Source organism: Sparus aurata, chromosome 23, assembly GCF_900880675.1.
Source record: "Sparus aurata chromosome 23, fSpaAur1.1, whole genome shotgun sequence".
In the NCBI taxonomy this organism is placed as follows: domain Eukaryota; kingdom Metazoa; phylum Chordata; class Actinopteri; order Spariformes; family Sparidae; genus Sparus; species Sparus aurata.
In genome coordinates this window covers 888,687-913,677 of record NC_044209.1, presented here as the reverse complement: position 1 = coordinate 913,677, position 24,991 = coordinate 888,687, and the positions used below count along the sequence as shown (strand labels likewise).

Genomic DNA, 24,991 nt, shown 5'->3' with positions numbered 1-24,991 from the left:
GTTTTTATTATGGAACTATTTGACACAATTCAATTCGATCCAGTTTATTATCCATTCATTTTATTATAAAATCACATCTATGAGTAACAATCAGACAAATATTTACTACTGATGAGAAACTCAAAAGTTGGATTAGCTAAGCAGTGTGCACTGTGCAGCGACTGTCAAACAGTAAACAGTGTGTTGCATGTGTGGCGAGGTGGAAGCTAGGGGTGAGTGTTGCCGAACAACGCCACCTGGGGAATTTCGCCACAGGAAGTAGTTACTGTTTTGCTAGGAGACTATAAGGTCACACAGGTTCGTAAATCACCACTGGGCAGGAGACAGTGTTCAAAATATAGAAATACTTTTATTGTACAATGGGTTTTTTTAGTTTAAAAATTTACCAAGCCATCTCACATTAATCACTGGGCCACAAAAAGGGGATGGACAGAGCTGGGCTTGCCACGGCGGCCTGAAACCAAAGAGGAGGGAGAAACAAACCAAAATAATAATATCACCCGTGACACTGCACACCCACGCAACTGAGAAGTGAAGAACCCGCCACCAGGGATTGGGTCGCCGCTCTGAGCTCCAGCACCTGTCCACAAGGAGAGAGGGAGAATTAAAATGGCCTCACAGTCTGGCTGGTATCTCTCACACACACACAGACACACACACACACACCAACAATAAAGTATTATAAAAAAAGGAACCCAAAATAACCAATTAAGTCTTCAAATACAATTAAACAAAAACGATGTAAAATAGTACAAAGAAACTCAAATTTACACTTAACAATAAACAAATTAATAAATCAAGCTTTTCCTCAAATCAATAAACCCATGCAGCAGCCCCCAGAGAGCCCAGCATTAGGGCTCTGATGACAGCTCTGTGAGGGGGATGCTGGACCCAACCTCAATTCAGAAAACCCCAAAAAAAAGAAAACAACAAAAAAATTTTTAAATGACACCAAAACAGCTGCCTAAAATCAGCAGCAGCCAAACAATGGAGCCACACAAAACAGCAGCGTCGTCCAGGGAGCCGTGGCGATGAATGAATGTTTAAATGGACCTCACCGGCGCAGCGTCACAGCAGGCCAGGTAGCAGAGTTATTGCACGGCTTCTGCCTGATCCAAACTGTGGCACAGAATGTTAACAATTAGCCGGGGGTCGAGCAGCGGTTAGAAGGGAAAGAGGAGGACGGACAACGCCGACTTACCACGAGGACGCACAACCACACTCAGGAGGGCTTCCAGCGGAGCAACGCGGCCCCCACGGCGACAGCAGCCTGCCACACTACAGCAACAAAAAGGAGAACCGTGTCACCGATGCGCCCTGCGGAACACTAAGTGGGAAGGAGGACAGCGGTGCGCATACCTGTTGTGCAACGAGAGGAAACGTGCGCCAAGATGATCCGCCACGCCAAACCGGGCTCCACCACACTCCGACACGCCACAAAGGCTCAAACACCTGCACCAGCTCTGCCACGCCGGGCCACAGCCACCACGGAGGATGAGCAGAACCGGAAAGGAGAAAGGGATCGCAGGTGTGACCAGGCCAGTATAAATAAGCGCGCAGCGCTGCCCATCAATCAGTGCGTCAATCCACACCTAATGTGGATGGAGCGAGGAGGGGGGGGGGGGGCATGTGGGAAAAGATGAGACCGTCCTGCCACACATGGTTCAATTCAGTACATAATGTCAGTAGACAATGACAGTTAACAGTGTGTACTACCAGCAGTCACAGAGTACAGCTAATGATAGCAACACGTTCAAAAACACACAGGTCTCAAGTCCTTAGCAATAAAACAAGCCATAGATGCCATGATTAGATCCCGAGCTTTACCCCTGTCTAGGAGGTACTCGACCAGCTCTTCGTTATAAAGGGTTAGATCCCTAAAACCTATAAAAGATTGCTAAAAAGTGGGAATTTTAAATAGGGATTTTAAGCTGGTAATGAGGAGACTCGCCTAGCTTCTAACTGCCTGAATCCGAACGTCTGCCCTGCTTCCTCTGGTTTGGCACCTGACATGAATAGCCCTTGAGTTAGATACGACCACCAGCCACGCCCGTTAATGGCAGCTCTCCTCTAAATGATCTAGGCTCTTGGTATGGTGCTAGGTTTGATTTTAAGGGCTTTTGGTAAACCCTAAGGGATTGTTTCAATTTGGTTGGCTAGAGTGACCTTCAAGAACCCTTAAGATATTATGCACACTTAACACCTGACTTTTACTTCCATCAAAGAGATATAAAATCAATGTCCACCACTTTAACTTTAACAATATTATGTTGGTTTTATTGCAAAGACTTTAGCAAGGGCAAAGCATACAGCTCAATACTCATTTCAATTACATCAATCATTATCCAAAAATATTTCTAAAATCTAAACCTTGTAAATAATAAATCAAATCAAGAGCTGAGCTTGGTTAAATTACTTGGTTGGATCTGGAACGAAGAGGATTTGGTCGATCCATGGCTGGCCTCTTCCTTCCTGCTGAAAGCTTCCAATCCCGAGGTAAATCACCAACCCAGGCCAAGGTCTTGTAATATCCTCAAAGTTGAAACTTTCTTCCAGCAGAGTGAACAAAAGTATTCCAAAGTCAAATTGTAATCCACAGCTTGTTGGCAAAAATGGTTAATCCGTTGTGCTCCAAATTATAATCCACAGCTTGTTGGTAAAAATGGGTAATCCGTTGGGTTCCAAATTATAATCCACAGCTGGTTGACGAAAATGGTTAATCCGTTTTATTATTCCCTTGGTTTGTTGCTGCTGAAGATTTCTTGTAATCCTTTTCGCGATGTCCTGGCTTGTTCATCGTAATCCGTCGCAGGTGTTGTCTTAAGGCTGGAGCGAGTGGAAGAACGGACTTTAGTCCGTGCTCCGTTGGTCTTATACCCTCTTGATTCCGATATTAGCTTGGTCTTGTGCCCATATTTGGACAATTTTTCAGCATCTCTCCATCCACTGGCTGATCACTCCTTGATTAAGATTTCGTAATACGTTAACATGCGCCGGTCACGATCTGTGCCCGTGCCCAACGCGTGATCAGGTTCTGACACATCCTCTCGGTCTCATGTTCGCCCGACCAGTTCTTTAACATTTCATCATGACCTCAGCTCAACATCTTTTTACTGATTTATCATTAGCTTTCCAAACTTTAATACATTGGTTTTAATCACATTATACACTTTTCCACCACATTCATAAGCAAGTTCAACAGTTTTACATGTTCCAATTCACCAGGCCATTTATACTGTGATCAGTGCAAGTGAGTGCTTTCCCTAACCACAGACTCTGCCACTTTCTCTTTCTCCCTAGCAACCACCTTTGCCCTTCTTTGCTTTACTTTAATGCTTCAGCATTCTCTTCATTACTTTGCTAACTTTCTTAATACATTGATTAATTAATTAATTAATTAATTAATACATAATTAAAAACATAATCACACCTTATACTTTATTTTACTTTGCAAAGCCAGTATTTAACTCTCATTCTGATCATCTGAGACGGAGTGACAAACTGAGTGCAGTTCCCTATTTTACACAGACAACATGTACCACTCCCTCTTTCACTTCCTTAGCCAACATTTCATTCTAATGATTTTAAAAATGATTATAATACCTTTTCTTTTAAATGAATTTATGGCAAACATAATGCAGCAGGCCAAGCTTTAACATGTTGCAGAATCATTTCAGGATTATGTATGATGTCTGGTGTCTGGCAGGAGTGTATGTTGTGAGTGTGTGGGTGTGTGTGTGTGTGTGGGTGTATGCAGCTGTTTGGGTGTGTGTGTGTGTGTGTGTGTGTGTGTGCATACTAATATCTCTCAGACAGGAGTAGATGGATCTCAACTCTTCTGACACCTTAGCCTCTAAATTGTGGTTGGAAACCTTGTTTAATCTCTGTGGTTTCTTGTGCTACAGGTTACAGACCCTGGCTTTAGGGAAAAAATAAACAAGCTATGTTAAAACATTTTTACACTTAAAATATTGAGCAAATTTGCTGCGTGTCACTCCCTCTCTCTCAGCCTGTTTCCTGGTATCTCTTAAGCTGTTCTGTGAATAAAGGCCAAAAAGAAATAAAGAAACATTTTAAACTTGAACTGTGAAAAACAAAGTTTCAAGCATATGTTTCTCTGGTCGCACTATCTAGTCTGTTGGCACCAATATAAATTGTGAACTGCTGTCAACTGGATGTACTTTTCCAGCCTCACAACACAAACTTATATACCCGTAGGTTGAGCAGTACTGAAATCATAGATGGCGCTCAGTCAGTCCAGTAAGAGTTACTCACTGTCATATGCGCCAAAAATTAGTCCTGACAGTAAAAAAATTTTCCTAGTGTTTTTTTTATTTTATTATTTGTTTCCTGAGTGAGAAAAAACAGTAAGCTTTACCTCACGTAAGGCAGCTTCCCTTAGTATCAGGACAGCCACTTAACCTCATGTTCACTGAAAATCAGGAGCACTTATTTACATTCAACATGTTTGTAACAGTAAAACATTCTAAATAAGCATCTTAATTCTTAAATATTATTTCCCATTGCTTCTGTGTTACAATATCCATAAGCAGCACATGAATTTGTAGCTTTGGCTCCAAAGTCGATATCAGATTTTATCCCCAGCGACAAATTCCCTTAATCAATTCATTTGTTCATTTTCCACAAGAGGCCCTGTTGCTTCAGTTGTCTAAGACTGGTTTGGTTTTGCAGCGTTAGACCTCAAAGAAACCACTGTCCGCCATGACGTTTGTCTAAAGCATCTCAGGCAAGTCAATAACCTCACAGTAATGCAGTGCTGCCCATAAACAGTAGTAGATTTAAGCTAAAACACAGAGCCCTAGCCCCAACATAAAGAAATCAATGTTAAAAATGTTTGCCGTCAATGTTGGATGTGTTTGTCTTGGCAAGCACCTCATTATGAGGTATAGCTGTTCATGTTCCCATGTGATTAAAGGCTAACACGTTCATGCCGTGTGTAGGATACATTTTTGATTCATGTTGTATCTTCTGTCTGTTACCTGTCAGGTTGGCTTCCTCAGTTACTATACACAGAGGTCAGGGTCAAGAAAATGAGTGAGTTGGAGTCTACTTGCCTCAGCCTGTGTTCACTCAGACAGCTCTACCCAGCCTTCTCCATAGGGAAAGAGCCCCTAGCATGTAAGGTTTAACTGAAGAACATTAGGAGGGAATAGCAGACAAAATTGTGTATAAGGAGCTACAAATGATGTGTTATAAGATGCAATGTTTTTTTGGTTCTGTTTCTGGTCTTTAATAGGATATATGTTTTAATGCTTGAACCCATCGTCTTTGGGGAAGGAAAGGAATGTATGAATATATCATTTCTATTACCTTGGTAAACATAAATATTTCATCATTATTGCTGCACCTCTGAGAATTTGAGAGTGGTGTGTGCCATGCAACTGTGGTAACATACTCTTTATAATTCACCTGAAATACTGACTGAAGGTGTACCACGTCCTTTGTAGAACAAACCTCGTACTGTTTAAACCCCAGTCTCCGTACAACCTCGGAGACTGGGGTTTAAGCAGTAGAGGGTGATAGGGTATAGGGGCAAAAGTCTCAGAAGTCAGTGGGCTGCAATGCCTAAAGAGCACTTTGTTCTAGTTGAGGTAATTGGGAGGTCATTACAAAGAATGAGAATTCCAATATGTTATTTAATATTTAACATCTCCTTTAAATGAAATCTGCAAACCTTTAAAACGAGGTGTTATCCAAACTACATAGTCAGTGAAGACAAATCTCATGTTTTTTAGATTCATGCTTTGAGATTATCCAATTAAGAATGTTTATCCAATTAATAATGTTGTGAACTAAATCCGTAAAATGTTATTTTACTCAATCTGTTTAAATCATTTCGTTATCTAACTCTTACCGAAAGTCTAGAACATACCCTCCTTGAAACTCAGCTTTGACAGTGACAATAAGACTACAAAGGTTCTTCCATATGAATTGAATTACTTTGGTGATTTAAACATTAAGGACTCTATCTAAGGCCAAAGTGTCTACCTATCTTCATCATGGTATGCACTGTTTTAAAGTTGATCAGAAAGGTGACTATCAGACTCCTCTGAGGCACATAACGGCTAAAAAAAGTCACATAACGACCCCCAACATGGAACTCTTTTCATCGCAAGAAAAGGAAAGATTCCAGCAAAAATGTAACCGCTAATTTAATACACGCTAGAAAGTGTCTGTGAATAAGCAAACATTGTTTCTATATGATTTAAAAGAACGATCAAGCAAATCAATATTATTTGTATAGCTCAAAATCCCAATCAAACTGCTTTAGTGGGCTTTACAGTCTGTACAGTGAACGACATCCTCTGTCATTAGACCCTCGATTAGAGTGAGGAAAAACTTGCCATGAAAACACAGAAAGGAAGGATCCTTCTCCCACAAAGGACAGACATGCAATAGACTGTTGCATGTACAAAACAGAACTACGAAATCACAGTTTACAAAGCTCTAGAATTATGATACGTGTAAATTATATAAAATATATATGAAGAGTGTGGATCCAGGAGGACAACTGAGTAGGTCACACAAGATAATGATGCAAAAGATCGCAGAATGTCAAAATGTGAGGCAGCGGGAGCCAAGAGAGACAGAGGATCCCCTGGGCACGATAGATCAGCAGAAAGGAGCCTGAATGAAAAGAGAAGAGGAGGAGAAGGAGAGAGGAAAGAAAGACAGACAGACAGCTTGCAGCTTAAGGAAACAGAAAACTAAAGTTAGAGATGACCGGTGTTTATCAGAAGCGTTGTTTTTGATCCATTGGACAAGTAGTCGACCGAACTAAAAGTTCTTAAAGTCAATTTTCAAGTGTGAGGAAATGTTTTACTCCATGTAGAGACATGTGAATTGAAGTCTTAGACAGCCATGTTCGATGTAGGTCCCCTGTGACCTGTGACATTGTTTTATGACTTGTTTTTCCACAGATGTAAGGTATCATGGAACCACTGAACGTTTTTACTCGCGAATTCTTTCTTTAAGTGCAGGAGGGCATAATTTAGTAGCTGTCAGAGTGAAATCACACCCACACAGACAGATAAATACCAAGCTTTCCTCCTCAGAAATTGAGTCTTCACTTTGTAACAGACCTGTGTTTTTGATCTGTGATTGCTCCTCTTGTACAAGATTAAACCTTGTTTGTACTTTGAGCTGACTCCAATCTCCTTCCTCCAGTTCTAAATTGTCGAAGAATTATTTTAACACACACTAAACTAATAATTAAATAAATGTTTATTTAATATAATGTTAGAGATTCTAGATTTTACAGTGTAAGGGCAGCAGTATAGAACAAGCTTTGTAGTGAGATATGATATTCTGAAAATGTAGCAAAACAGTTTTATAATGAAAAATTAGTTGATTTGTTTAAATGCTCAGGAAACAAAACAGAGTTTGCTCGTAGCTTGTCTGCAGAGGTAATCTGGACTCCTGGCCATGACTCTCTCCATATAAATGAATAATGTAGAAAACTGTGGAAATGGAGCTTCTTACACAAATTAATTTTTACACTCGGACTGAAATACTCATTCTAAACACAACACAAGAAACAGGATAATCAAAGTATATTCCTTTTTGTTTGTTTTCCTTATTCCGATTGTCTTTCACCTGTTGTTCTTTCTTTTCCTCTCCCGACTATTTCCCTATCATGTGCTTAGAAAATAATCTGTTTACTCCACATGTGAGCCATTTCACCAGATAAAGAGTTAAGTTGAAATATGACAGAAGAAAGAAAATGCTCTTTCATTTTCTTCTCAGTGGCCCACAGGGAAATGTGTGCGTAACAATGCGTCAAGTTCCTCTGTGCATGACATCGTGTCTATTGTAAAGGCTGTAGGTCCATTTCAACTTTAGAAACTACACAGATATTTGGAGGATTTTGTTTGATTCAAGGCGAAAAGCTGCTCAAACAACCTCGTTTTGTTTTGGCGATGATTATGGTTAAAATCGCGTGCGTAAAGTCACGTTGGCCCGTGTAACTGAAAGAGGTTGGATGAAACCCGAGTAACACCACGGCTGATCCAGGAGGGAGGAAGGGAGGGGCAGGGGGCTCTGGAATCCATGCGGAGCGGGTGGGAGACGGCAGGGTCGAGGGGCGCGCCTCTCTCTCTCTCTCTCTCTCTCTCTCTCTCTCTCTCTCTCCCTCTCTCCAAAGCCGTCTTACCGCTCGCTCTGGTCCGGAGCTCAGTCCTCTCCTCCCTTTCTCCACGTCCGTGTGTAATGGTAGAGCGGAGGATGAACTCTCTAGTGAAATGGGCGCTGATCCTCTTCGTCCTCGTCTCCATAATTCTCAACATCGTTCTGATCGGTATCCACTCCAGCAGGGCGACCAAATGTTCAGCTCAGCGCGTCCACCCGCTGAGGGGCAAACACGACGATCGCAGCCTCGTGTTCGCTGACCTTACACGGGAGGAGTACTTGCAGATCCAGCAGTACATGGTCAAACAGAATGACTTAAACATATCCACCAACCGCCTCACTAAGCCATCGGATAATTTCTTGTTTTTAATAGACCTGTCACTGCCCAAGAAAGCAGACGTCCTGGCTTACTTGGACGGGAAAGCTGCCAAGCCGGTTAGAGAGGCGACGGTGGTGGTCTTCTACGGCGCTGGAGGATACATTAAGGAGTACGTAGTGTGGCCTCTTCCCAACCCAACAAACAGAAAAGATGTCACCAAGGAGAGGTACAAAATGGATCTGCCTATCAATGCGCGCACGGTCACCGTCGGGGAGTATGCTTTGCTGTTCAAGCTTTTTAAAGATGAGGTCTTCTCCAATCTGAAGAAGCTCATGAAAGAGAGCTTCGACGTGAGTGAGTCCAAGACGCTGAACGCGTTCGAGCAGATGCCCCGCGGAGTCCGATCCGGGGACAGGAAGACCTGGGTGTCTTTCTTTAGGGATGTGAGCGGTATGTACATCCACCCGGTGGGCTTTGAGGTGCTGGTTAACCACGAGAGCGTCAACGAGTCCGACTGGAGAGTGGAGCGGCTGCTTTATAACGGCCAATACTTCGAGAACGTAAAAGAACTCAGAGAGAAATATGACTCGGGCTCTGTTAAAAAAATAGTTTACAAGGAGCTGCCTAACTATGCTTCTCTCAAACCCGAGCACAAGCAGCTGCAGATTGGCCCGCAGCTCTTTTATGCGGAGGGGAAGCGCTACAGCGTCAAAAACAACCACATCCTTTACCTGGACTGGAGCTTCGCCTTCGGACTCAGCTCTCTCACGGGCATGAGGGTTTTTGACGTGCGTTTCAAGGGCCAGAGGATAGCCTACGAGCTGAGCGTGCAGGAGGCCATGTCGGTGTACGGTTCGGTGACTCCGGGGATGATCATTACCAAGTTTCTGGACTCAAGCATCGGGATAGGGCGCTTTGCGCACGAGCTGGTCCGCGGCGTGGACTGCCCCTACGAAGCCTCCTACGTGGACACATATCGCTACATCGATGTCCCAGCCCCGGTCAGATTCAGGAACTCGATCTGTATCTTTGAGCACAACATGGGCCAGCCCCTGCGGAGGCACTTCTCAGACTTTTTCCACAACAGTTACGGGGGGATGGTGAACAACGCCCTGGTGTTCAGGACGATCACAGCTATCGGTAACTATGACTACATGTGGGACTTCATCTTCTACCAAAGCGGATCAGTGGAGGCCAAGGTGCACGCCACCGGCTACATCTCCTCTTCTTACCTGGTGGACGGCAGTCTAAAACACGGGCATCAGGTGGCGGAGAAGGTGCTGGGGAACATCCACACCCACTTCATCAACTTTAAGGTGGACCTGGATGTGTTGGGTGAGTGGAAATACAGAGATGAGGAAAAAACACATAGTTTTTTATGCAATTGCTTATGTTTTATTATGTACAATTTGCATCTGACAAGCAGCTTCACATTGTCGCATATCAATTAATGTATAATGTAAATATGAATCAACATCGTTCACTCATTATCTTTTATGTGATGTGAATTGTCTTATGTAAGTCCATAGTGATTTGATCATTTGATAAACAGGAATTCGTAACACATCCTGCATTTATGAATGCCTTAAATCAAGTTAGCATTGTTTACGTAGGCCTATATTATTTGTAGGGCTGTAGCTATCGGATTTTTTTAGGATCGAGTATTCTACCGATTATCCCATCAATTAATCGAGTAATCTAATAAAAAATAATTTTGCATTATTAAACAATACCAAATAATGCATAACGAAAACGACAGACCTGTTAAATAGACCAAGCAATTGGCTTTATTCATGAAAAAAAACAACTCGCCGCTGTCATGTGCTGAAAAAAAAACATTGTCATGTCATGATGTAAATTAGCCCTATACTCACGTCAAAGTGTGAATTTGGGTGTGGGTTTATTTTTTTTGCTTTAGGGATGACAGACAAAAGACTGTCAATCTGCAACTATTAAACGTTCAATCTAAATATTCAATGGACAAAATACGTCTAAACTGACATCAGCCGAAGTCACGCACATTCCGGTGAGCCCCATGGGACGAGAAAAAAAATTAATGGGTGTCAATTTTCTGGTCCTAGTCGTTGGATTCCAGATATGTCGTTTGTGGATTTGTTTTTTATTTGCACGTGAAAAAACTGCATTTAAATTCACAAACAATCATTAATATATTGAGATTTATTGAATTTCTCAGTTTGATTCAGATTATTTGACTCATTCTCACTGTAACATCTCTTCATACTCCATCAGCTGAAACAAAACAAACTGGAACGTTGGCTTAAATTTGTGTAGAAAAACACTTCAAGGGTATTAATCTTATTAATAATATTAATTAATTCATAATAATATTTTGGTTAATGTATTATATTATAATCCATTAATTAAATAAATAATTATAAATATAAAATACAAATAATATATTGATATAAGAAAAAATAAACAAAGCATTTATTGTTTTATGTTATTTATCTAATAATATATAATATAATAGTTCAATATTAATTAATTGATATTATTTATTAAGTGTTCTAATTAACATTAATTTTTTAAAAATGTATTATATTCTAATACATTCATAAAAAATATATATAAATCATGAAATGCAGGGATCATCCGGAGTCGAATGTGCGAACAGCACACATGTGTATGTGTCAAATGCACAGTGCACAGATATCACTCATCTCATTTGACAAATCACCTCGGATACAGATGACAGGCACACAGGAGGACTCTGATTGGACAGTTGTGTGTGCATCTATTTTTGGCCTTGATATAAACCACTGGGCCACCGGTGCTGCTGCTCGATACCCTTTGACCTCATCGTAGGTAAGTACGTGTCATATCTGACATTAGCATACTGAAATAGTTAATAAAAGTTGATTTTATTGAAGTTAGGTATTACTATCTCTCTCATGATCACAATTACTCGGAAAAATACATGTAATTGTTTATGGTTGGTCTGTTTAAGCAATATTAATCCGGAGGTACTTGGCTGCGGATTACCGAGTAGTGGAGCTGTTAGCTCAGCTCCGAGTAGCCATGCTAACTGCTAACGGCTCCCAGTGCGAGCTAACGGCGCTACCCGGCTCTGCTATATAAAACATTAGGCCGCACTCTAAGCCAACAGCGGTGACTTTGCTTCTTGGCTTTGTTCTGTCGCGGCGTGAACGGTAGCCATTTTCTCTCCCATTGCGAGCTAACTGCACTACTCGGCTCTGGTAACTGTTATCTAAAACATTAGGCCGCGCTCTAAGCTAACAGCGGTGACTTTGGTTGTTTGGCCTTTTGTTCTGTCACGGCGCGAACGGTAGCCATTTTGTCTCCCGGTGCAAGCTAACGGTGCTACCAGGTTCTGCTATATAAAACATTAGGCCGCACTCTAAGCTAACAGCGGGGACTTTGCTTTTTGGCCTTTGTTCTGTCGCGGCGCGAACGGTAGCCATTTTCTCTCCCAGTGCGAGCTTAACTGCGCTACTCGGCTCTGGTAACTGTTATCTAAAACATTAGGCCGCGCTCTAAGCTAACAGCGGTGACTTTGGTTGTTTGGCCTTTTGTTCTGTCGCGGCGCGAACGGTAGCCATTTTGTCTCCCGTTGCGAACTGTACTATCATGCATAGATCCTTTACACAGGTCCTATTTTTGATTGGAGACATTACACTCACAATTTTGGGATTTGAAAAAAAATAATTCTTTTTTTTAGTTTTTCTGTTTTTATACAAGTACATTAACACAAGCTGAAAGCTTTATTTATCTACTTATTCAGTTTGTTGCTAGTATTTAATACTCCCTTCTGTCCACCATATAACACGTTTCTCCTAGTGTCTGTCTGTGATAAAATGTGATTTTTTTTTTATGGAGTTAAAAAAAATCATACTTTTGTGATACACGTTTACAACCTGCCTTGATTAAATAGAAAAGGAAGCATTTTCGTACATGACTATTTTTGCTTTTGGTAATAAATGTGCATTCAGATGTTGATAAAATCCTGTAAATTTGATGAAGTTAATGTCATTTTTACTTGTGTTGTATATTTATTGTCATAGTATGCTATTATTTAGTTTGTCAGAATATTAATTTTTCGTGTCATAAGATGCGAAAAACTGAAATTTCCTACACATACCTGCAAACCTGTCGCTATTATTTTTCTCTCAAATATGAATTCTTCGTCATAAGACTATAAATAGATAGATCTTTATTGTCATTCAAAATACACACCGCACAGGTGCACATATGAATAAAATTTCATTGCAAATGGCTCAAAATAGCAACACTTTTTGCACACGTGCATAAAATGGGAATGGGTCAAAGGTGGAAACAGTGTTTGCTGCACAAGACATTATGAGCTTGTAGATCTGCTATTTTCTAAACAATTTTGAAACTGTTCAATTTTGATTTTTATATCTCCTGCAGCTCCTGGTCTGGCCACCAGCCCATCACGGTCGAGTTCTACAACTTTGTGAGACTCCATCTACATTATTCCTGGTGAGCCTACTGGTATGATCATCTATCTTATCTATCTATCAGCTATCTATAATCTGTCAGCTATCTGTCATCATATATCTATCCCTCCTTGCGGATGTTAAAAATCCAAACTCTAAAGTTGTCCCTTTCAAAATAACGTGTGTGTGCATATTTAAATACAATGTATGGAAAATTATTTCTTCAGACAACTCAAATGATGAAGATGGTGGAGCCGGCGTTCGTGAAAATGTTGGCAGCGTCATGAAGAGGTTAGTCCTGTTCTTTATCTTTTAATCCTGGAAGACTTGTCAACAGCCAATAGTGTGCCAAGTCCCAAAAGAACAATCACAGCCCTTGATTTTAAATGATTTAGGCATTCCCAACTTTTCCCTTGTTTCTGTTTGTCTGTGGAGTTTATATTTCATCATTGGATGTAGTTTAATGTGGTTAAATGTGTGAAAATGTCTTTCTGGTGTGGTGTTGGTTCATTTGTGAAAGTTACAAGTATCACAGTGAAGAGTTTTGCTTCCTTGTTTTTGACACTCCACTCACAGCAACAGATACATATTTTATGAATAAGTTGGTATACTTCCACGTAACCTGGCCTGACCTTTTTTTTTTTCTTTTTTTATGTTTGTTTTTTCTTTTCTATGTTTTTGTAAAACTTTTATATAATCAGACCCCAGGAATAATGGCAGCAGTGAAACTGAGGTTAATGGGGATCACAATAAAGTAATAACCTCGATTTAATAGCATTTGTGTGTATGTGTTTGACAGAGTCCTTACAAATAAGATCATGGCAGGACTGGACGGTGGTGGTGGCAAGGGTGCCTTTAGAAGAATGATCCTTTGGAAGGTCGTGATTGGTAAGTAGAATTTCTTTTTGTGCGCGACCTAGGATTTTGACATACTTTCCATATGTTGTTGAAATAAGTTAATTTGATAAATGTTTGATCCTCAAACAAAAAACTGACTTTACTCAACACTTGTAAAATGTCCTTTTTTCAGATGCCATTTAGAAGTCGCAGCCTGGAGCCAGTGAGGCTGCCATTGAGTTACGGATGGGGACCTATCTGCGGTCAGTGCCTGATCGAAAGGGTGGTGGTGGCCGCAAGACCATTGAACCTGATGCATAGGCACACTGATTTGTTGGTATTGTTTTGATATTGTTTGATATTTGTTTGTTGATATTAAGTTGTTTGCAGAAGTATACAATAAAATGTTTTGTTCATACATGTACGCTTGATCATTGAGAGAGAATCCAATGTGGGAAACTATTGTAGTTCAGTTTTTAATCCTGATGAAGATCCTGTGAGACCAAGTCTAGATTAAGCCAATTCTGTTTGCAATACAAGATGGTGTGTGTGGGATCTTTCCATCTGTGCATTTTAATTTTCTTTTTTTCCCCAAAAGCTTGACATTGAAACGATGTCAAAATTACATCAATATCACTATTTGGCTGAAGGTTTAAAGAACCTTAACATTGAAACGATGTCAAAATAACATCATATCATTATTTGGCTGAAAGGTTAAAGAACCTTAACATTGAAACAATGTCAAAATAACATCCATCCATCCATTTTCATCCGCTTATCCGGGGCCGGGTCGCGGGGGCAGCTGCCTGAGCAGGGACACCCAGACTTCCCTCTCCCCAGATACTGCCTCCAGCTCTTCCGGGAGGACCCCAAGGCGTGTCCAGGCCAGCTGGGCGACATAGTCACACCAGCGTGTCCTGGGTCTTCCTCGGGGTCTCCTCCCGGAGGGACATGCCAGGAACACCTCCCGAGGGAGGCGTCCCGGGGGCATCCGAAACAGATGCCCGAGCCACCTCAGCTGGCTCCTCTCGATGTGGAGGAGCAGCGGCTCTACTCTGAGCTCCTCCCGGGTGACAGAGCTCTTCACCCTATCTCTAAGGGAGCGCCCTGCCACCCTGCGGAGGAAACTCATTTCGGCCGCTTGTATCCGGGATCTTATTCTTTCGGTCATGACCCAAAGCTCATGGCCATAGGTGAGGGTCGGAACGTAGATTGACTGGTAAATCGAGAGCTTCGCCTTTCGGCTCAGCTCTCTCTTCACCACGACGGACCGATACAAAGACCGCATTACTGCGGCCGCTGCACCGATCCGTCTGTCAATCTCACGCTCCATCCTTCCCTCACTCGTGAACAAGACCCCAAGATACTTAAACTCCTCCACTTGAGGCAGGAACTCTCCTCCCACCTGGAGGGAGCAGGCCACCTTTTTCCGGTCGAGAACCATGGCCTCGGATTTGGAGGTGCTGATTCTCATCCCAGCCGCTTCACACTCGGCTGCAAACCGCCCCAGGATATGCTGGAGGTCCCGGCTCGAAGGAGCCAACAAGACCACATCATCCGCGAAAAGCAGAGATGAGATCCATTGGCTCCCGAACCAGATCCCCTCCGGCCCGTGGCTGCGCCTAGAAATTCTGTCCATAAAAGTAATGAACAGAACCGGTGACAAAGGGCAGCCCTGCCGGAGTCCAACATGTACTGGGAACAGGTCTGACTTACTGCCAGCAATGCGAACCAAGCTCCTGCTCCGGCAGTACAGGGACCGTACGGCCCTTAACAGAGCACCCCCCACAGTATGCCACGAGGGACACGGTCGAATGCCTTCTCCAAGTCCACAAAACACATGTGGACTGGTTGGGCAAACTCCCATGAACCCTCGAGCACCCTGCGGAGGGTACAGAGCTGGTCCAGTGTTCCACGGCCAGGACGAAAACCGCATTGTTCCTCCTGGATCCGAGGTTCGACTATCGGCCGAATTCTCCTCTCCAGTACCCTGGAATAGACTTTCCCGGGGAGGCTGAGGAGTGTGATCCCCCGATAGTTGGAACACACCCTCCAGTCCCCCTTTTTAAATAGGGGGACCACCACCCCGGTCTGCCAGTCCAGAGGCACTGTCCCCAACTGCCACGCGATGCTGCAGAGACGTGTCAGCCAAGACAGCCCCACAACATCCAGAGACTTGAGGTACTCAGGGCGGATCTCATCCACCCCCGGTGCTTTGCCACTGAGGAGCTTACGGACTACCTCAGTGACTTCGGCTTGGGTGATGGATGGGTCAACCTCTGAGTCCCCAGCCTCTGCTTCCTCTATGGAAGGCGTGTCAGTGGGATTGAGGAGATCCTCGAAGTATTCCTTCCACTGCCCGACGATGTCCCCAGTCGAGGTCAACAGCTCCCCACCTCCACTGTAAACAGTGTTAGTGGAGGACTGCTTCCCCCTCCTGAGGCGCCGGATGGTTTGCCAGAATTTCTTCGAGGCCGACCGGTAGTCCTCCTCCATGGCCTCCCCGAACTCTTCCCAGACCCGAGTTTTTGCTTCCGAGACTGCCCGTGCTGCCGCACGCTTGGCCTGCCGGTACCCGTCAGCTGCCTCAGGAGTCCCCCGGGCCAGCCAGGCACCGGAGACCTTACGGCCACAGCTCCGGACAGCCGCGTCAACAATGGAGGTGGAGAACATGGTCCATTTCGGACTCAATGTCCCCAGCCTCCCTCGGGATCTGGTCAAAGCTCTCCCGGAGGTGGGAGTTAAAGATCTCCCTGGCAGAGGGTTCTGCCAGACGTTCCCAGCAGACCCTCACGATACGTTTGGGTCTGCCAGGTCTGTCCGGCTTCCTCCCCCGCCAGCGGATCCAACTCACCACCAGGTGGTGATCAGTTGACAGCTCAGCCCCTCTCTTCACCCGAGTGTCCAAGACATACGGCCGGAGGTCAGATGACACGACCACAGAGTCGATCATTGATCTCCGGCCTAGGGTGTCCTGGTGCCACGTGCACATATGGACACCCTTATGCTTGAACATGGTGTTTGTTATGGACAAACTGTGACTAGCACAGAAGTCCAGTAACAAAACACCACTCGGGTTCAGATTGGGGAGGCCGTTCCTCCCAATCACACCCCTCCAGGTAACACTGTCATCGCCCACGTGGGCGTTGAAGTCCCCCAGGAGAACGACGTAGTCCCCGGTTGGAGCACTCTCCAGTACCCCTCCCAGGGACTCCAAGAAGGCCGGGTACTCTGCACCGCTGTTCGGCCCATAAGCCGAGACAACGGTGAGAGTCCTATCCCCGACCCGAAGGCGCAGGGAAACGACCCTCTCGTTCACCGGGGAGAACTCCAACACATGGCGGCTGAGCTGGGGGGCTATAAGCAAGCCCACACCAGCTCGCCGCCTCTCGCCGCGGGCAACTCCAGAGTAGAAGAGAGTCCAGCCTCTCTCAAGGAGTTGGGTTCCAGAGTCCAGTAACAAAACACCACTCGGGTTCAGATTGGGGAGGCCGTTCCTCCCAATCACACCCCTCCAGGTAACACTGTCATCGCCCACGTGGGCGTTGAAGTCCCCCAGGAGAACGACGTAGTCCCCGGTTGGAGCACTCTCCAGTACCCCTCCCAGGGACTCCAAGAAGGCCGGGTACTCTGCACCGCTGTTCGGCCCATAAGCCGAGACAACGGTGAGAGTCCTATCCCCGACCCGAAGGCGCAGGGAAACGACCCTCTCGTTCACCGGGGAGAACTCCAACACATGGCGGCTGAGCTGGGGGGCTATAAGCAAGCCCACACCAGCTCGCCGCCTCTCGCCGCGGGCAACTCCAGAGTAGAAGAGAGTCCAGCCTCTCTCAAGGAGTTGGGTTCCAGAGTCCAGTAACAAAACACCACTCGGGTTCAGATTGGGGAGGCCGTTCCTCCCAATCACACCCCTCCAGGTAACACTGTCATCGCCCACGTGGGCGTTGAAGTCCCCCAGGAGAACGACGTAGTCCCCGGTTGGAGCACTCTCCAGTACCCCTCCCAGGGACTCCAAGAAGGCCGGGTACTCTGCACCGCTGTTCGGCCCATAAGCCGAGACAACGGTGAGAGTCCTATCCCCGACCCGAAGGCGCAGGGAAACGACCCTCTCGTTCACCGGGGAGAACTCCAACACATGGCGGCTGAGCTGGGGGGCTATAAGCAAGCCCACACCAGCTCGCCGCCTCTCGCCGCGGGCAACTCCAGAGTAGAAGAGAGTCCAGCCTCTCTCAAGGAGTTGGGTTCCAGAGCCCAGGCTGTGCGTGGAGGTGAGCCCGACTATTTCTAGCCGGTACCGCTCAACCTCCCGCACCAGCTCAGGCTCTTTCCCCCCCAGTGAGGTGACATTCCATGTCCCCATGGCTAGAGTCACCATCCGGGGATTGGGCCGCCGGGGCCCCCGCCCACGACCGCCACCCATATCCCTCTGCACCGGCCCCTTCTGAAAATAACATAACATCATAATAACATCAATATCATCATTATTTGACATCAATCAAATTGATGTCAAAGTTTGACATCATGTTGATTTACGTTTTTGACCAAATCAGGATGCAATTTTGATATCAATGTTTGATATCATCTTGATGTTGTATTTACATCAGATGCCCGCTGGGTAGTCATACCGACATCAGGCTACAGCCTCTGCAAATACCATACGTTCTAACCAGCAATGGTAGGCTACGTCAAATTAGCTAACATTCAATTGCCATTTTTATACTGGGCAACAAGCTGCCAATTCGGCCGTCTTTTTTGCGGCTCGGTCCACGGCTTTAGACAGAGGCCGGGCAAATTGGGGGTCTGTTTTGGTCTGCCAATTTGCCATCTAAAAACGAGGCATCAATGTGCTGGCAACTGCGTGAGATGGGCAGAGGTGTCAATGACCTGCACTGTTGTGCAACCCACAGCCGGGGAGTTTTAAAACCAGAAAACAGCTGGTCACAGCAGTCAGTCCATCACTTCATCCGCGGACATCAAGATGAGCAACTGGACAGCCGCTGATATCCAGGAGATGCTAGCGTCTCCGCGGTCTCTGTGGCTGTTTGGTTTTGTCCACTTGTTGTTGTAGCGGCAAGCAATGAACAGTTGCTACTTTCAAATTAAAAGCCTCTCTCGCAGCCTCGTGTTCACTGACCTTACACGGGAGGAGTACTTGCAGATCCAGCTGTACTTGGTCAAACAGAAGGACTTAAACATATCCACCAACCGCCTCACTAAGCCATCAGATAATTTCTTGTTTTTAATAGACCTGTCACTGACCTTTCTATCTAAAAAGAGCTAATGTTTACGTTAGCTTGTGTCGGCGACACTTGATGAGCTGGTGCTAACAGCTGGATGCTTTCTGTTCAGATGTTGAATCATTAGCCCTTTGAAATGATCCCAAACTTTGGACATTCCTGTCTTTTACGGACAGATTCTCGGCTCTCCACCATCGTGCTAACTCAATTGTGAACGTAGTGGTGTGTGTCCGCAATATCAGTCCGTGTGGAAAAATTATCCCTGAGCTACAAGTAGACCACATAGCGGGTGATAGAAATTAAGCAAAGCTTCGAGGCAGAGATTTTGCTTCGACCATTTTTTGTAATCAAACTATTTGAGTTACTCGAGTAATCGTTTCAGCCCTAATTATTTGTACCCTTGGGGTTAAGTGTTACCTAAAAACACAATGGACACGTGGCCAGGGATTTTAAAGGATAAATTCATCCAAATATCAAGACTCAGTCAGTCAGTCAGACTACGTAGTTTAAATAGAAACAGTGATGCTGTCAAACCAGAGCAATGAGATCAATGTAAAGACAGATAGATAATGACTTTATTAAGGACTCAGGGGAAGGTACATGACCAAGGCATAAATAGAACCATTGACTGAAACATACAGCCTGCACGTCGGTAAATAAGATTTCTTATTATGCCAGAGCAAATAGGCACACTGACACCTGCAAACATTACATCATCCTGGAAGTTTTACAGTCTCATGAATGTTTCTAAAACACACCCTTTCCCACAGAACTAAAATTAACTTGGTCATTGGTCAGTTGTTCTATTGTAGACACAAACATATTGTTTATTGCAGCTGTAAACGTATTTAAAAAATAATAATCAATTTTTTTTTACAAACAAGCACCTAAGATGAATCTGCAGGGGACCAAAATCCCTGCAAAACTACAACACAAATAAGAATAATTTCCTTTCCTCTGCAGGGGTGAAGAATGTTTTCCAGACCAAAGACATGGAATATGTTAATGTGTCGCTGCCATGGATGCCTGATCACTACGCTATGGTCCCTCAGCTGGTGGAGAAGCAGCTTAAAACAGAAAAGGTCTGCCTCCATCTTCTTTCCCATTCAAACAAAAATATTCACTTGCATTTAGGTTTAATTTAATAACATTTGAAAAGCTGTGACAGGAATGAGTAGGACTGTGCACCAAACATGATGAAAACATGCAGGCTTATGTCAGTGTGGAGACAACATGAAGTGTTCACTGCAAAGGCACCAGGATGTCTCACAGTATTATCTTTGTAAAACTGGAAAGTATGATGGAAATCATTGTACCAAATTGTGCCGGTTGTTACGGTTTGTGAAGATATGTTAAGGACTCAGAAGCAGACAGCAGACTTGGGGAGGTTAAAGGATTAATTTGACATGAACAGGTAGATGGTAAGAGCGATAGCTGTGGCTTGGACAGGCGGCTCAGCTGGGGGGGTTGGAGCAGGAACATAGGGCTTTTAAGCTGAAATGCTTGGAGCGTTTGGCAAGGTCGATCCAGAGGATGAAGAAGGCTTGGTGGCAGAGGTGCCAGAGGCAGGGAGGTGGTGAGGCACAGAGCTGGTGAAGGCAGGTGGTGATCTCTGGAAGAGTCGAAGGACAAAAACACAAAAGTAATGTGCATGAAGCAGAAAAGACAAAAAGCTGAAATGGCAAACACCTCTGAGAAGTGAAATAATCTGCCAGTGGGTAGAGTGGAGTCCAGGGTATTAGAGCTGGTGATGTTTGTCAGCCTCCGCAGTGCACCTCTGGAAAAACACACAAGCAAATCCACACATAAATCAACAAAAAACACTACACTAAACTATTACACCACTAATCACATTAGTGCATTACAAGTATCTTCTAATTTACTAGCATCATTTTTTATTTTTAAAAATTATGCTTTTACATAGCAGCTTTAAGACAGAGGACTACCTGAATGATGCAACCATGACATACATGACTGCTGCAGCCATTTCTCTCATAATTAGATGGCAAAGTTAACACTTCCTCAATACATGTCTGATTAGCTGGGCTCACTGTATTCTTAGTAGCCCCATTCACACTGCCCTTTGAGTCCTCCTGTGTGTGAAAGTTTCAGATGCAGACAGGAGGGACAGTTTCAATGCGGCTCTGATGCCCCTCTGGAGGTACATCGTCACAATCTGCCCGAAAAACAGTGTCTATCTAGCAAGTGAGCGAGTCAGACAGCATACGATTTACTGATGGTGATTATGTAATTATGAGGGAAAAATTTAACTTTTTCTCAATCACAACACATTATAACAGCATCCATATGAATATAAACCGTCAGCAGGTACATGTTTAGATTGAAAGGAGGACACCTGTGGAAACATGTTGAAAACAAACAGACGTCATCATCACAATGTGTGCTGTCATGTCATTTATCACTCAATGCTGGCAACTTGTGATGAACTAACATACTGTATATTAATCATTCACAATTTCTCACCAAGTTCCAATCTTGTGGAACTTATAACTGACTCTTTTGCAGGAGGCTGCTCTGCGTTACGACACTAAGAGCCCTCGCTACCTCCATATCGCCAGCAGAGAGGTCAATAAATGGGGTCACCAGCGCTCCTACAGGCTGCAGGTTTTCAGCTTCACTGGGGATCACCTACCAGAGAGCCAGGCTGATGAGAAGGCCATGTCATGGGCCAGGTGAGAATTCATCTCACAATGCAGTGTGTTTCAGCCCTGGGGAGGGGTCTGGCTGCACCATATTCTCATTCAATATGGGGGGGAAACACTCTGGCTTGTTTGTTATTCTTAAACCAATCTCAATTGCTCTTGATGCAGCAAATCTCTGCAAAAGGAACATAGCTAGCTGACTTTTTCCGAATGATTAAAGAAAAATGTATGTACTCTATGGAGTATCTATGGATATGACCCTCTGGATGCTCAATTTAAACTTAGGGTAATTTCTATTATAAATTATTCTAGTCAGTCAGTACTTAATAAGCAGCTTGATTTGAAAGTAACAATGAAAAGGATGAGACCGTCCTGGAGCCAGACTGTGTTTGTGGACATTTCTTCTCCGGTCAAAGCCCTTTAGAGACAGGAAGACACATCTATGCTACCTGATGGCAGAATGTGTGTCTTAAACTTTGGTCATGATTATATGCTGTCATGGACCACATATCATAAAAACATGACATGAGATTTCACCTACCATTACCCAAAGATGTCGCATCCTAGGGAACTGCTGACAAAAGTAACATGTTGAAATTAGGGTGTGGCATCTGACTCTAACTTCTCATTTGATACAGAAAGAAACAAGTTGCAGCATGAAGAATGTAAAGTTTCAACATATGTGTCTTGCAGAAACACACATTGTAAACATGTAAACATGTATTCTGAAGATTTGGTTGATTTTTGCACAATCATTCAAATGCAGCATTCTTGTCTGATGCTATGGTTACAATCCCCAAAGAGCCACACACTTAAGTCATTGCCCCGCTGCTGATCCAATGCTATCTCTATCTGAGCCCCCTCACTCTGTCTCCAGGTATAAGGTTGCCATCACCAAGCATAAGGACTTAGAGCAGACGAGTAGCAGTCTGTACAGTCAAAACAACATCTGGACTCCAGCTGTCGACTTCAGCAAGTACATTGAAGACAACGAAAGCATTGAAAATGAGGTGTGTTGAGATGCAGTCTGCATGTAAAACAACAGATAATACAATACCTCATGTCAGTTTGAAATGACATAACTTAGCCGAGGGACAGTGCATGATGTGTATGATGATGTGCTTGCAGGACCTGGTTGCCTGGGTGACCACTGGCTTCCTCCACATTCCCCACTCCGAGGACATCCCCAACACAGTAACCGTAGGTAACGGGGGAGGGGTCCTACTGCGGCCACACAACTACTTTAATGAGGACCCGTCAATCCACTCTGCTGACGGGGTTTACATTAAACCAGGCGCCGAGGACAGCTGTGACAACAACAGGATGGCCTGCCTTGCTCAGGATGTCTGCAGCCCCGTCCTCGAGCCCTTCACTTACTATGGCTTTGATGGAGTGATGAAGTTTGAGAACTGAGTCAGAATTGTAGAAGCACGGAGATGCGCTTGGGGTTATAGGCCAAGTTATCTATCAAGAATCTTGTGTTAATGTAAGAAGGTTTATTAAGGCAATTTTGGACAGAAAATTATTTGCGCAACATGAACCAGGCATTAAATCGAGTAGAAGAACTTTTTTTTTAGACACAGCTAGCCTGGCTCTGTCAGAAGGATAAAACATATTGTCTACCAACACCACTAGAGCTAACTATTAAACACACTGTTCTCATTGTTCACAATCTCATTTGTGACACCAGAACAATAACAGACATATAAAAACATCAGTTTGTGGCCTAGGGAGAGTTACATGTTGGACCATTTTCTTAATGAACAACAGCAAGGAGCAGTGAATGTGTGCAGCTTTCCAGAGTTAGTTTTCACAGTAAAGTTTCCATGTTTGGTATCATTATGCCTGTACTGAGACCAGAACCAACATCATACCTGGCAGTGCATGCTATAGCTGGAAATGCTTCACAGAAGCACTAGATGGATGAATGAAAGTGTTTGTAAAGGATATGTTTCAGCAGGTAACTGTCCTCAAATGAAAATTTTCACATGCATATACTGTTGAAAACCAAGTTAATCTGTGCCAGCTTTAGAAGTGGTGGCAGGTGCCAGCAGCTGTTCCAGTCTTAATGCTTGGCGAACATCCTGACACAGGTTGAGAGTCTTTTACTGACCAGGAAATGAGGTTAAAGAGTCAGAGTGAAATTCACAGCTGTCTCTATTAAATAGCAGCAGTTCCTTTAAGTTCTACAAATCCTGCATAATTTACATAACTTTTTTAAAAGCACATAAGCTTTGGATAGGAATAAGGGCTATGCCACCTGTGGTTCAACTTAACCGCAGGAAATGTGTCAGCTGACTCACTAACAAGACTACAACTGGTATTTCATCAGTACATTTTCTTGCCTGGGATTCGTCCTTCATCTTTTTTCAAAACAAAATGATGACCTCTTCTCAGAAATGTGATCTTTGGGTTTAAGATTTCACAAGTGATGAGGTTTTCATCATGTCACCATTTTAGTAATGTTTGCCTCAAATCTAGCTATTACTTTTGGTATCGAGTTTAAAGGTATCCAAACAGCATCGGGAAAGGCACATTCCTTTGTTTTCACTCTCTGTGTTTCTTACTAATGAGCCCCTGTGATATAAACTGTGATGTTAATGTTGTGAACTGACACTGTGCAGTCAGTCGTGTGTAAATGTGTTGTGCACTGACAAATATGACTATTTAGTCTACAGCAGGATAACTCTAAGTCGCCTTGAGGCTGGGACTACTAAACATCTGACTTGGCGACATATAACGTTTAAATGATGAGGGTTGGAGTTTCCCTATTGGCCACTGCCCTGTCAAAATGGATTATCATGAGCATGTCACCAGTATGCTGTCAAGCTTTGTTTATGCCCCCTTGAGACAACAACACCATAATTACTCATAGATAGCAGCCGCTTAAATACGCCTGATTGTATGCACTATTCTCTGAGAAATTAACAAAAGAAAACAAAAAACACCATATCTCACAATGTTATCAAAGTAAGAATAAAAAATCCTAGTTTCATCCCTTTTTCCAGATCCAGACTAAAATTTTATGGAGTCTATTCTCAGCAGAGATGCAAACAAACAGACAGAACTCCATTGTAATAAAATGAAACAAACTGATGCCATTTCTACCACTAGGGATCTCTCAATCAGGACAAAACACTTTATTTTGAACATTGTTGGAACTATTTCAACAAAATTTCTAACAAAGGTCTACTTGTTTTAAGATACTGTGAGCATGTTAAGTCCAGCAATATAGAAGACTTTTTTTTTTCATTTGTTTATTTGTTTTTTTACAGTGCAGCGTTCTGAGAAGTGTTCTTGTTATTGTGTCCTTTTCACAATTAAAGAAGAGATCATTTGTTATAAAAA

At 43.7% G+C, this 24,991-nt stretch overlaps 1 protein-coding gene and 1 long non-coding RNA gene across 4 annotated transcripts; one reads left to right on the top strand and one right to left on the bottom strand.

Moving 5' to 3' along the window:
• Positions 1-324: 324 nt before the first annotated feature.
• Positions 325-18,908, bottom strand: LOC115575602 (uncharacterized). 3 transcript variants are annotated; one of them, XR_003982698.1, is made up of 5 exons: positions 18,878-18,908; positions 2,417-8,409; positions 1,360-1,650; positions 1,202-1,278; positions 325-1,119 (listed from the first exon to the last, which is right to left on the bottom strand). It is a non-coding gene; the product is annotated as an uncharacterized LOC115575602 (long non-coding RNA). The 3 variants fall into 3 exon arrangements; XR_003982697.1 differs by lacking the exon at positions 18,878-18,908 and having other exon boundaries at positions 325-580; positions 1,059-1,119; positions 2,417-8,119; XR_003982696.1 differs by lacking the exon at positions 18,878-18,908 and having other exon boundaries at positions 1,360-1,592; positions 2,417-8,119.
• On the top strand, positions 8,211-24,991 carry aoc2 (amine oxidase copper containing 2). Its single transcript, XM_030407767.1, has 5 exons — positions 8,211-9,802; positions 19,944-20,062; positions 21,507-21,673; positions 22,521-22,653; positions 22,772-24,991. Exons 1-5 carry the CDS (start codon positions 8,230-8,232, stop codon positions 23,054-23,056), a joined length of 2,277 nt encoding a protein of 758 aa, XP_030263627.1. The 5' UTR covers positions 8,211-8,229; the 3' UTR covers positions 23,057-24,991.

What these genes read in the sequence shown, in the direction of transcription:
- aoc2 (XM_030407767.1), top strand. Translation starts at nt 8,230, where the DNA reads ATGGTAGAGCGGAGGATGAACTCTCTAGTGAAATGGGCGCTGATCCTC. An exon ending in AGCAGCTTAAAACAGAAAAG is followed by an intron (nt 20,063 to 21,506) that starts GTCTGCCTCCAT and finishes ACTCTTTTGCAG; the next exon opens with GAGGCTGCTCTGCGTTACGA. An exon ending in ACGAAAGCATTGAAAATGAG is followed by an intron (nt 22,654 to 22,771) that starts GTGTGTTGAGAT and finishes ATGTGCTTGCAG; the next exon opens with GACCTGGTTGCCTGGGTGAC.